Genomic DNA, 12601 nt, shown 5'->3' on the forward strand with positions numbered 1-12601 from the left:
GAAACGATGGCGTAAAACAATGTGTACGATAACAATTCCAAATACAAATACAAAATTGTGAAAAATTGGTTAAAAGATCAAACCATCAATGTTCTGCCTTGACTGATCTTCAGATACCACTCCCACAGAAAACATGACGGATAACTTTGATAACTAAATTCGACATAGAAATAACACAAATTTGAAGAAATTCTTCACTGCAATTCAAGAAGGTAGGAGGAACATAGGTATGTCATAATAAGTCGAGTCTATGCCTCTGTAATGTGCTGAAATTATAAAGAAAAAAACATATTACACAAAGTAGTAATGTTAAATTAATCGTTACTCGTTTGGTAAATAAAAATTCCTTGTAAATTAAAGTTGCTTACTTGCTTTAAGACTTTTTAAAATGAGAAAATACTAATTCTTAGAATAGAGTATAAAGCAACACTAATAAATTAATATTATTTAAACAGTTCACATTAAATAAATCAGTTATGGCCATAATATTTAACATTTTAAAAAGTTTCTGAAATAATGACCACTACTGTGTCTAAACTAATTGAAGTGGCAATAATTCTACGGAGATACTAGAAACTGAATTTTACTCAGGTCTGTTAAAATTAGTGGAATATATTTGGATATAATCTGTTAGTTTACTATAATTAAATAATATTTCTTAGTTCTTTCTAAAATATACTAATTAGATAAAAATCAATCATAATCTGTGTTGATATATCTTTTGAATTAAGTTAATCAAATAATGTTTACATATTCTACACTGAGTAGATATGCTGTTAAGGACAGTAAATTGCTTGATCTGAAAAAGTGAAAATGCCCACCATATAATTTTCAAAATGCTGTTTAAAACACATTCAGTTCAAACTTTTAAAAAAATTCAAATTAGTCACCGGATACAAAATTTTCTTAAAATTTGAAGAGAGGCCAAAGAAAATTCCTTCTTTTTCAATTACAATTAGCGTTTTCGATAAGATAAATTGAAATTATCGAGTTTTATCTTTTTACATGTTTAATACCACATTATTTTATAATACAAAATTTTAATAAAAAATATGAAACATGTTCTCTAGATAATTAATAAAGAACTTCTTTGACAGTATTTTTGGTCCTCTTTTATTAATAATTCTTTTTTATATTTCTTTGTTTAGAAATTTCTGAGACATGGCCTCCACTATTTGAACACCCGGCCTCCCATCTGTATTTATTACTTACTACTCACTAGAACCGTGGCGCAACCAGAATTTTTAAAATTTTTAATGAATTTATTCAGCAATTCAAATTAATGAAAGAATCTGGCAATATTTTTGAATTAATATGGATATTTAATCAGTGAATCAGTATTTCTAAAATTTCCTGAAATATTCTTGTAATCATAATGAAACATCAAAGATATTTCAATAATTGCAATAAATTGTGTAGTTTCTTGACCCTCAATGTCATTTTTGCGGTTTCATAACAGATTTTCGTTTGCCAAACGATTAAAACTCCCACGCGTTTTCGTAGGTAAAATATGGGTAGGCCGTAGTCAATAAATACATTACAATGTTTTTCGCAATTATCTTCAACAGTTATTTGTCCTGGATGATGAATGAATTGCCATACTAGACTTTATAGTGTCGTTACAACGATACTTTGTTATTCTTAGTATTTGAAGCAAATTCTCAATGATTCACTCAGGCATAAACCTAACTATTTCCACCTAATAAAGTAGCAGATGACATTGAAGTTGCTAGGTACTAATATTTAATGAATGTATTCAATTAAAATTTTTTAAGAAAAACACAAAGGTCTATAGTATCCAGTTTTTGCATATAAATAAGACTTTTGTCGAGTTCAACGTCCTGATATCTTCGGATTACAGAACCAGATTTTAGCACGTACTTCACTTAAAAAATGTAAAAAACAAAACTCGTATTTGCAATTTATTCGAACGCACTTGCACTGCAAAATTGAGGAGTCACGAACTGCGTTGTATTCTTTTGGATGCCAATTTTTGTTGTTGAACATTTCAATTTTTGGTTTGTTAAAAAATTCTACAGAATAGTACGCACAAAGGTAGAAAGTTAATAGACCTGACAAATTTCTACATAATCAAGAGGGCATAATGACTTCAGATAATCTGGCATATGAGAAGGGAAATTGATTTTCAAATTACATACATTATTATAAATACGTTTCCTGAAATGTTGTGGTTTGTAAAACGTGTATGTATGTTTTGACCCAGGACAGTTCATTGTTACATCACGACCAGTGAATGAGAAAGTTTAGGTAGAAACCCGATTTAAATATAAAAATATTTATAAATTGATTATTGATTTGTATAATTAAAAATGAGAAGTGGGTATTTATAATTTTGATTAATGATTACTTTATTTAATTTATTGCCTCATTATTGCTTATTAATTCTAAAGCACTAATTTATAGCCCTTCTTGAATCTCTTAAATGAAACTTCTCATTTTAATTGTACTTTTTTCGTTCCATTTATTTAACCGAAATCTCTTGCGGTGTAAAATATATCCCAGTTTGTTTTAATTTAAACGTTGATTGCGCACCCCGTGGTGTTACTGAGGCCAATGACTCTCGAAATGCAGTTACATCAATAACAATGCAAGTGAATCTCCGTGTGGTCCACTGAGTCAACCTAAAATACATTTATTCTTTATAAGATTCGTTTGTAAGATTTGCATTTCAAAGTTACAAATTGAATTTGCTTGAATGTGTTTTTGTTGTCGGTCTAATATAATAGGTCATTTTACAATAATCGTTTTGCAATCGAATTTGATTGTCTGTCTCAATTGACCCTGATATTGGTTATTGTCGTCTGGTAATTATAGCCAAAATTCCACTCACTTTGTTGTACAGATGACCAGCTTGAAACTAGTCATTCTAAAACGAAGGTGACGAATGAGAATTTGAATAGAATTTCTAAAATACGTAATTTATTATATATTTTACCATCAAATATTTCTTGCTTGCATCTCTAATAATAGAATGCAGATTACAGTAGTGGTTATCATTATATATTCAAATGTTAAATGTTATGGCCATAACTATTTCACTTAATATAAACTATTAATGTAATATTAATTTATTAATGTTGTTTTATACTCTTCTAAAATTTATTTAATTTCTTATTCTTTAAAATGTCATTAATTGTTTAGTTGGACATAAATATAGCAACTTTAATTTTGAAAGGAATTTGACTAAATGAAGTCCCTTAAATTTAACATTTTATATAATATCTTTTTTGCTCTATAACATCATCAGCATCTCCGATATATAGACTCGATCAATTTTAGAATATATGACATGCCTATATTTAGAATTTATTTAAATTTGTATCACTTTTATGTGTGAGGGTTCAAATGTGAAGATTGCGTCTTCCTGGCATACCTTCATGGTTTGATCTTTTAAGCACTCCGTCACAATTTTGGATTTGTATTTGAAATATATATGAACTGTACGATGGAGGCCTACGCCAGAAACAGAGAAGCATTCCTATACCCAAATTAAACCATCACTCTATTTCACAGTGAATCTGTGGTCCAGAACAATTCGAAATCAAGCCTTCACATTCGTGGTAGAAAGCAAGATTTTCCTAACCATTTACCCTGTCTCACTTATTTTTTTATTAATAGAGAAAACGTCGGACTTATTTAGTTTTAAACTCTTAGCAACCTCCACTTAATTTTCTTCGACTTTGTTGGGCTGAATTATAATTTTTCTTAAAACTACAGTTTTACTAAGACCTATTAATTAAATAATTATTGAAAATTACTAAAAAGTAAAAAGTTGCTATAAGTATAAATCAACCAACTACATAATGAGTACATAATAACAGAGAAAACAATAAACATTATGTATAATGGAATTCAAATCAAGTAATACAGCTCATATTTTTACTAAATTTTGATAATTTGCTACTATTTGTATAAAATACATAATTATTATATATTTAGTCATTAAATGCTTTTGCTTACACTTTTTGCTAATAAAAAATATTATTTATGTAACTCTACTGAAATCCCACAAATTCATTTTATTTTAAATTTAACACCTTACATAATGAACAACTTTGTTTTTATTTTCGATTGCAAATCTCGCGATTGTTGTATTACATAGCCTGTAAACAAATATAACAAATATAGAGTCCGGCTAATACTTATTATCATGCTGATTAATTCAATAGTTGAGGTCTAAAAAACACGCTAATATTTTTCTATGCTTGACTGGACTGGCCGGTTTTTTAATACTCGTGTGGCAACAAATTAAGAACAAAACATTGCTTTAATAAATATTGCGTAATTTTATCCGGGAAACTTATCGGATAATGCTTTCACCGTTTGTTAAGCAGTTTAAATTTACCAAGTGTAATCTAGACAACAAGTGTATAAATAATAAAGGGAGTAAATAAAACAGAGGAATAAAATAAACATTTTAATACTTTTTTAAAGTTACAATATGTTACATTAAATATTACAATATCGCCTATATAAAGCAGCATAAGTTTTCAACTCGCTGCTGCAATGATGTTTCATATTTCAGTTTTTAATTCCACCTAATTACTTAAAAATTGAATAAACATCAACATTGGCCTAAGTAAAAACGATTTCTAATCACTAGATAAGTCACACTGCTCCATAAGTAGACTTTAAAACATAGTCAATTTAATTAACGTATCTGAAACTGTTTAATTAAAACTTGTTAAGTAACAGTCCAGAGTAAAATTAGTCTAGTTTATTCATAAGTAAAATACAACAATTTCTTTATAATAATCTTAATATTTAATTTAGAGTGAATAATCACTGTCATGTAAACTATATTGTACCTATTTCCCCCTAGTGAAACATGAAACACCATTCAAGTACTATTCATATTTTATTCATTTAATAATAAAACTCAAATTTTAATACTTAAACAACAAATGAATAATATTTATAAAAGATAATACTAATTCTTTATATACATACATTCCATAATTTTAAATCACACTTTTTTTAAAACATTTCAAATGACGAACAATTTGGCACCGTGTAGAAAACAACGTCGATTCAATCAATAAGAAGGCTCATTCAAAATACACAGCCACACAACATCCAACATATCAAACCCTAAACACAATCGCTGTATTGAACAGGAAGCGCCGAAACTTATTGCCACATATTCAATGTCAGATTCTTAAATAAAATTATAAAAAATTTCAAACATCAAAACAATTATTTGGTAGCTGCAAATAGTAACGCGTAACTGAACGAAATCAAGGCGGCATGTTCCTCACCTCCAGCCACTGAACATCGTCATCAAACCTCTCAACCCTGACTTTCTGTCTGTAGTGGTACTCTTTCAAGTAAGTTTTAAGTGTCTTGGGCAACTGCAGCAGGTTGATGTTATCATAGGTCAACCTGCTAACTATCACAGCCCTTGACAGGTGCTGAAGGCTGAATACGAAATTCCGATGCAACGGCGACGTCAACATCGGTTCGAAGAACATACAACTACTAGGATCTTTGTAATGTTCAATAAGGCCACATACTGTGTTTGAGGTATAGACACCTGGATCGTGACAGTCGAAACTGAATTTATGGTTCCACTGTTCTATTCGAGCGTGCAAAGATCTACCGTACTTCCGGAACGAAACGCTGAAGAGGAACTCTTCCTGGGCTGAGTCCCGCAAAAGGAAAGTGCCCTCTGGTTTGCCGTCCAACAGCTTCTCAGCCTCGTATCGATCCATTTTACCTAAAAAATCAAACAATGTACCTTCCAAATACGTGTTTCAATTTAATATGACTCACCCCAATAGAAGCTGCAGTTGGTAATGTTAAGCATGTCCGGCACCAGACAATGAATGAAATCCACTTGGGTGTGACAACCGGTAATGCTGTCCAGAGGGCACGATCTGAGAGTGACGTGGTCCTGGAAGAGCGCCCGCAACGATTCTACGCTCAGGTCGGGCGGACACACCAGTTGCAACCTGCGTAATCCACTGTTCTGGGCGGCGTTGGTGGTCTGCGTCTGTGCACCGCTTTGGGAGCCGCCAGTGTTATTCGGGCCGCTCGGCGTGGTCGATTCGGCGGGCGTCGGCACGTCCGAACAAAGTAGCTGGACGCGACGCACCGGCCTGAAGTTAGCTGGCGCCTCCACGCCCTGCTCTATCTCCTGAGCGCGAGCCAGTCGGGCCGCCTCGTCGCAGTCTTCGTGGGCCGTTCGAAGCCTGAAATAATATAAATAAATATATAGGATGGTGCACTACGTTTAGTTTTAGTTCAATCCAACACACAATAAAATTTATCATTACACAGATAGAGATATATCTCCCTCTTCAGGGATTTTTGAATGAAAGTAACCTGTTTTATGACACTCTAAGTAGATAATATTATATTCTATATAAGGCTATGGCAAACAAGTTAAGGTGACTCAGATAAACAGGATTTATATAAATTGAAATATTGACAATTTCTGAGATTTAACAAATTCTTATATATTAATAAGAAAAATTACCAATGCATATCGGCGAAGGGGGCGTTGATGACGATGTTAGAGGCGGCAGTGCCGTAAATGACGACGTCGTCGTCCGCCTGCATGACCTGCGGTTCGACAACGACGACGTCGGCATCCTCGTTGATGAGGCCACAGTTAACACCGCCCTCGTCCACCACGTTGGGCGCCTCTACAGTCTGCACCTCGGCACTGGCGCAGCCCGGCGGGTCCTGCGTCGTCTCCTCCGTTCGTTTGTAGCACGTGCACGTGCAGCAGTTCTCGTTCGAATGGTTGTACGCCACTTTGGGCTCTTTCTTCGCGCAATTTATCCTGATCTTCCACTTGGGCGATTTTTTAATCGTCGTGCCGGACGTTTTACTCGAACCGGCCACGGGCGACGTCGATTTTTTCGTCCGTTTCGTGAAGTGCAAGGAGCGACCGCGATGGAAATTGAAGAAGGGGATCTTGCTCTTTTTCTCCTTCGTGTTGGGCGAGTCGGAGGAGCTGCTGTCGCTCTCGAAGGTCTGCTCCGCCTTGTCGCACGAGCATTTTTCTATGCTGGAGTTGCTGCTGGTGTCCATGTCGGCTTATTGGGAGGTCCTTTCACATTTCTGAAAATTATTGTGTTTGTGTGTTTAATTGAACATTGTAAAGGTTTTTAATTTAAGTTGAATACCTCATAGTATATTAAAATACTATTTCAAATATTTTCTGCCAATAAATTTTGGAACGTTATATTTATTTCAACATTTTGTTCACAAGTTACATATAAATAGAATTTAAATTTGCAGTAATCTGGTTTTGAAATACGGGTAAATTATTTTTAACATGTTTACTTTAGTTTGTATTGTTTCATACAACAAATATTTAGATTCCAACTGGAAAAATATCATGCATGTCACCTTTGAAACGTTCACACCACCGTTAAACAACAAATAACACACAATTTATTACGTTACTGTAGCAATTCCGTTGCATTACTTACAATACAGTTTATAAAACACATTAACTTTGATTAATACATGTATAAGGCGCACAAACAATTCCAAGACGGCTCGACTCAATTGAGGCAAATTGAAAACTAGACCGACGACTCAATTACTGTATTGTATGCCGCTGAATTCGTACCGACTAGTTGGGACTAGTCAGTGTCGAATCAAATTACGTATCGGCCTTTTTATCGTTCAAGTCAAGACCAATTTCGACGAGATGCAAAATGTTTATTTCACGCTTTGACCTCTTAATTGTTTCGATGTATTTTTATTGTAGTTATGTAATTTTTTTAATTGTTAATTACCAAACTATTCTTCTTAATTTATGTTATCAAATGCGGCATTATGAAAGGGGGCAGACTGATAAATTTATCTGGATATTTTTTGCATTATTTATTTTTGAAGGTCGTAAACAATGCGAATCAAGATTTGGTAAACAAACTCAAAAAACTGGTTTAATCTATTTTTATATCTCTACAAACTGGATAAATTAATCTTATTATATTTTTGTAACTTTTTAACATTATACTAAAATATACAAACATTTTACACAATTAATAATAAATGCAAATAAGAAATTACTAAACTCAGCAAACATTACAAGACAATAAACAGAAGTTTCTTTGTTTTTATAAGCTAATTTTGATTATATTGTAATAGAAATCATATTGACACAGAAACACCTGTACTTTCATTTAATTTAAATATTTTGTAAAAGTAACTAAATCCAACAAAAATTTTTAACTTTCATATCATCTTTTTGCATTTCTAAACACAATTGAATGTTGACACATGTTCACATCTTACAAAAATAGCTGCTAGTAATTGATTCAAGTGTTCCAATAAAACGTCGATTTTATAGATTTCAAGAGTAGACTTAGTACAAATATTTTTCCACTGGATAACAGAGATAAAGTTGTACTAAAATTGATGCCCTGTACCATAATAAGACGCATAATACTGTATTTGTGATTAAAATAATTTCAAAATGCATGTGGCGAATATTACTTAACTGTAAATTAATTATGTGACTTTGGCTTATCCTCAAATAGTTATTATTCAACAACCGTTTCAAATCATTTGATCACGATGCTAAATATAAGTTTGTGCATAGTTTAAGTCAACAAAAATTGTATATTTATGTTAAGTCCGCCATCTTGAGCAACTATTCCCTAATATATCAATTTTAATAAAGACAAATGTCCAAGAAAGTTGTAAACGTGCAACATATAATTTGTTTATTGTTTGCATACGTGAATATCAATTACTTACGATTAACGCATTTAATTGCGATTCGAGGGAATGGCACATTTTACGAATGCTCACCTTAGGTGTAATTGGATGAAATACAATAACCAAACATGGAATTAATAACTAGCACACATCAGACTCGACTCGCACAAGATTCATTGCACAAAAACAGATTGGAACGCTTGTTTTTTGTATAAATATACGTGAAAAATAAAATGACAACAGAAATGTCATGCCCACATGTAAACAGTGCTGCCAACCGCAGAACGATTGTGTGCAACTGTCAATCCCTTACTCAAACCCCCACTGAAGAACAGAGTGAAAACAAATCTGTGAATTTCACGTAATTACTAATAATATACCGTACGAAAAATGCTCTTCGTGTCTGGATGTTGTAAGAGATGGATGCACGACAAAGAGAGAAAAGTTTTGCCCGGTAGTAAGAATCCCTACTCTTAGAGGCAATGCGCCGTGCTGGTGCGCGCCGGCGCACAATGTAAATTAATCTTTGCGAATGCATTTAGTAACTCTCCGTATGCGTAGGGATGTAGTTCGAGTTCTTCGGATGCTCCATTTAAATTCCGTAACTTTGTATAATTTTCAATCTGTAAATTGAAATATTTTTTGAGGGTATATCAAAAACAAAAATAAGTATTCTAAAAATAAACTACTTTTTTCAAAATAAAAATGTATCCCAAAAATTAAATAAAATATACTAAAAACAACGTCTGCGGGGACGAACCGCATGCTAAACGCAGCAAACCCAAATGATCCCCTCCAGTCAGTTCGGCCCGCCCACATAATTGCATGTATATCTTTCCTTTTTGTTTACAAAGGGGTATTGATGTTCCGTCTCAATATGCGAGTAGACACGCTCATCATTTTTGATACGGTATATGGTCATACGGTCAAAAAATAAACAAAAAGTTGTTCAAATGACTACTGTTTTTTCTTAAACATACTGTACGTAAATTGAATTTTGATTTCTGTGTATGCTGTAGAAATATAAACAAATACTGACAATTCTCAAATTTTGAAAATCTTTGAACCAAATGATAAAAATTCTTAACGTGGAATAAAAAATCATCATTGTTGAATTTTCATGAATGAATGGAAAACTTAATAACATTAATTTTTTTATCATAATTGATTTTATAGTTGAATAAATTAATCTATTTTTAAAACTAAAACTGACTTTTTGGTAACATTAAATTAAAATAGACGGCATAAATGACACATAGAAACTCTTCGAAACAATAATTAAATTTCTTCTTGAAATCTTATGTTATAATAAAACAATTTATTATTTTAAAAGATGTATTTACATGTACATATAAAAATAAGTCTTACAATAAACTCTCATAGACATTAGCTCCTAATACTTTAAGTTTTTCATTGGACAACAACTGTTGCACTAAATTATGTGGAAAGGACTGTTTCAATAAAAGTCCATTCAAAATAGGCAAAAGTTTTGCCAAAGGCTTTTTGGCATCAAAAGGATTTTGAAATTGAGTGTTTGGATCAATGTTAGTAACATCTTTAATTTTAGGATCATTTCCAAGATAAAACTCTGACATCTGGTCACCCAAAAGCACAAAGCCTCTGTTCAAACAATGTGTTGATATTGATTTCACTTCATCAGAGTCCAGTAAATCAGCCGTGTCAGATATTAAATTGCTGTATAAGTCAGATGCCCTTGGAATTTCACCTGGAATTATGTACTCTAGTAATTTGTCAATTGGATTTTGTTCATGTGCTGCTATTGAAGTTTGTATTGTCCAAAATATTCCTTCCAGGTCGCTCAGTTTCAATTGCTTGTTTAGTTCAAATGTTTTCAAAATTTTTGAAACCTAAAACACAATAATTAGCACATTTTAGCATGATTTGTGATAATGGATTTTTACCTCTTTTTCAACTAAATCTACCAAAGTATTAATAGTGTTGTTCAAAAAGGTCTGACAAAGTGACAAATATTTTTCCTGTATTTCTGTTGTAATAGAATTAGGCTCTCTATATAAATATCCTCCAACAATATTAAGTTGTATCCTTAGAGTCACCACCAATATAACAAGAGAATAAATAATACAAGCAAGTTTAACAAAAACCAACACCTGAAAATCAATTATTATAATAAAAATATAGATCAATTTTTAGGTTTTTACTTTAAGAGTGTTCCACAGTTCCAACTTGTTCTCTGGATTAGACTTCAGTGCTTCTACAACATCATCAGTGTTGACTTTCTTGAAAATAACATCAATTAATGTGGTCGACAGGTTTAATATTGTTTGATTGCATGTTCTATCTATGCTCTCAAAATGATTCTGTTTTCTGTTGCGTTCCAGAAATTCCAATGCTTCCTTTTCTTGCCATTGCTTAAGCCTTTGTTGTGCATATTTAAGAAAATACAAAGAGCCGATTGTAACAACTCCCCCTAATATGAATTTGTTTTTGTTTCTCACAAAAAAGTCCTTTACTTTCGAGAACACACTCATTCTAACTTTACTTTATGTTCATTTATAACAAATTAATTATACGGTTTTTGATAATATCAAAGTACACGACTTGTCACATAATTATCTTCTTCTTCCCGATGACAATAAACAATCAAATGACATATGATTTTTTTAGATAAATAGAAATTATTTAGTATTTATTTTATTTCTTATATTTTGTGAATTTCATTTTATTTCTAAGTTACATTAAATCATTAACTACAAATTTTATTGAAATCAGAGCGACACGTGCGGTTGAACTACTAACTAATAAAAAACCAATAGTTCGATTAATTTATTATATGTATATTTTATAATATTTGTAATATTAATAAAAATCTAAATAAATGAATATATTGTTTTGTACGTAGAAATTTTGATATAATCATGCCGTTTTCAAATTTGGAAGAATATTTTTTTCCTTGATGGAAAGCCTATTTTTATCACTAACAGTTTTCCCATATGAAATTCTTTTCTTTAATAGCAACAACTAAAATAAGAAACAATTAAAATTCTATATAAAAAGTGTATCCACATATATCTTACTTTTTGATTAGTTTCAGGTTCTTTATTTACAAGCTTCTTAGCCGGATTCATTAAATAACTTTCTGAAACAATAATAAAAGGCGAATTTCTAGGCGAACTGCATTTACTTCCTGCAGTTCCCGTGTCGGAATTGTAAAATCCTTGACTAAAACCAGACATTTACTAATTGAAACGAGACCATTAAGAACTCACCTTCTGGTACTGGGCGAAATGGGTGACTGAAGTTGAATAGTGCTAGACAAATCTGACTCCGAAATGTTTCTCGTCAGCTGCGATTGTAACGAACATCTTTTCAAAAAAATCTCGTGATACGTTCGATTGACCGTTTTCTCTTTGGGTGGCGGAAAGGGTTTTTTAATTCGTTTCTCCTTTTGCATTTGCGTGACGCTCTTTTTCGGCGCTAAACATACTTCGCTGCGGACAGCTTCCCTGTTGTAGAACGGTATCGTTTCCGAGTCGTCGAAACCTGCGGATTCGTTTGTGGGTTTGTTTGTTCCATTAAAATCAGTTTCAAGCTCTTCTAAGGAATCGTAAAATTCTTCTTCATCAGACATGATTTAAATAGTTTCTGCCAAACGTCACATTGTCAAACAATCCTGACGTTCACTTTTTTATGGATATGGTATATATATTTTGAATATAATAAATATAATTTCTTCTATAAATGTATATATGTAATTTTAGTTTTGAATTTGAATTTTTTACAAATAACAATACCTAGAACAACCCTTATTTATATTTCATTATTTTAATTTGTGATTGTTTGTATTCAGGGAATTAATATAAAGATTATCTGTTCAGTTAATCAGTTTATGATTAATATAAAGGACTAATGTTGATAA

General features: G+C 32.0%; 3 protein-coding genes across 5 annotated transcripts; all 3 read right to left on the bottom strand.

Moving 5' to 3' along the window:
• Window positions 1–4425: 4425 nt before the first annotated feature.
• On the bottom strand, window positions 4426–8975 carry LOC109594736 (suppressor of cytokine signaling 5). 3 transcript variants are annotated; one of them, XM_020009977.2, is made up of 4 exons: window positions 8743–8975; window positions 6500–7089; window positions 5794–6212; window positions 4426–5737 (listed from the first exon to the last, which is right to left on the bottom strand). In XM_020009977.2, exons 2-4 carry the CDS (start codon window positions 7057–7059, stop codon window positions 5259–5261), a joined length of 1458 nt encoding a protein of 485 aa, XP_019865536.1. In that variant the 5' UTR covers window positions 7060–7089; window positions 8743–8975; the 3' UTR covers window positions 4426–5258. The 3 variants fall into 3 exon arrangements, with proteins under 3 accessions (XP_019865536.1, XP_019865535.1, XP_049820729.1); XM_020009976.2 differs by having other exon boundaries at window positions 8797–8974; XM_049964772.1 differs by lacking the exon at window positions 8743–8975 and adding an exon at window positions 7464–7620.
• Window positions 8976–10026: 1051 nt separating this feature from the next.
• Window positions 10027–11352, bottom strand: LOC109594745 (peroxisomal biogenesis factor 3). Its single transcript, XM_020009987.2, has 3 exons — window positions 10884–11352; window positions 10626–10832; window positions 10027–10571 (listed from the first exon to the last, which is right to left on the bottom strand). Exons 1-3 carry the CDS (start codon window positions 11211–11213, stop codon window positions 10068–10070), a joined length of 1041 nt encoding a protein of 346 aa, XP_019865546.1. The 5' UTR covers window positions 11214–11352; the 3' UTR covers window positions 10027–10067.
• A 141-nt stretch (window positions 11353–11493) lies between these two features.
• LOC109594751 (uncharacterized) lies at window positions 11494–12358 on the bottom strand. Its single transcript, XM_049964303.1, has 3 exons — window positions 11952–12358; window positions 11760–11904; window positions 11494–11703 (listed from the first exon to the last, which is right to left on the bottom strand). Exons 1-3 carry the CDS (start codon window positions 12311–12313, stop codon window positions 11599–11601), a joined length of 612 nt encoding a protein of 203 aa, XP_049820260.1. The 5' UTR covers window positions 12314–12358; the 3' UTR covers window positions 11494–11598.
• Window positions 12359–12601: the final 243 nt, after the last annotated feature.

The sequence above is a fragment of the Aethina tumida genome, chromosome 3, assembly GCF_024364675.1.
Source record: "Aethina tumida isolate Nest 87 chromosome 3, icAetTumi1.1, whole genome shotgun sequence".
In the NCBI taxonomy this organism is placed as follows: Eukaryota; Metazoa; Arthropoda; class Insecta; order Coleoptera; family Nitidulidae; genus Aethina; species Aethina tumida.

What these genes read in the sequence shown, in the direction of transcription:
- LOC109594736 (XM_020009977.2), bottom strand. Translation starts at nt 7,059, where the DNA reads ATGGACACCAGCAGCAACTCCAGCATAGAAAAATGCTCGTGCGACAAG. An exon ending in CCCTTCGCCGATATGCATTG is followed by an intron (nt 6,213 to 6,499) that starts GTAATTTTTCTT and finishes ATATTATTTCAG; the next exon opens with GCTTCGAACGGCCCACGAAG. An exon ending in CAACTGCAGCTTCTATTGGG is followed by an intron (nt 5,738 to 5,793) that starts GTGAGTCATATT and finishes TTGATTTTTTAG; the next exon opens with GTAAAATGGATCGATACGAG.
- LOC109594745 (XM_020009987.2), bottom strand. Translation starts at nt 11,213, where the DNA reads ATGAGTGTGTTCTCGAAAGTAAAGGACTTTTTTGTGAGAAACAAAAAC. An exon ending in AACTGTGGAACACTCTTAAA is followed by an intron (nt 10,833 to 10,883) that starts GTAAAAACCTAA and finishes ATTGATTTTCAG; the next exon opens with GTGTTGGTTTTTGTTAAACT. An exon ending in TAGATTTAGTTGAAAAAGAG is followed by an intron (nt 10,572 to 10,625) that starts GTAAAAATCCAT and finishes ATTGTGTTTTAG; the next exon opens with GTTTCAAAAATTTTGAAAAC.
- LOC109594751 (XM_049964303.1), bottom strand. Translation starts at nt 12,313, where the DNA reads ATGTCTGATGAAGAAGAATTTTACGATTCCTTAGAAGAGCTTGAAACT. An exon ending in ATTTCGCCCAGTACCAGAAG is followed by an intron (nt 11,905 to 11,951) that starts GTGAGTTCTTAA and finishes GTCTGGTTTTAG; the next exon opens with TCAAGGATTTTACAATTCCG. An exon ending in AACCTGAAACTAATCAAAAA is followed by an intron (nt 11,704 to 11,759) that starts GTAAGATATATG and finishes TTCTTATTTTAG; the next exon opens with TTGTTGCTATTAAAGAAAAG.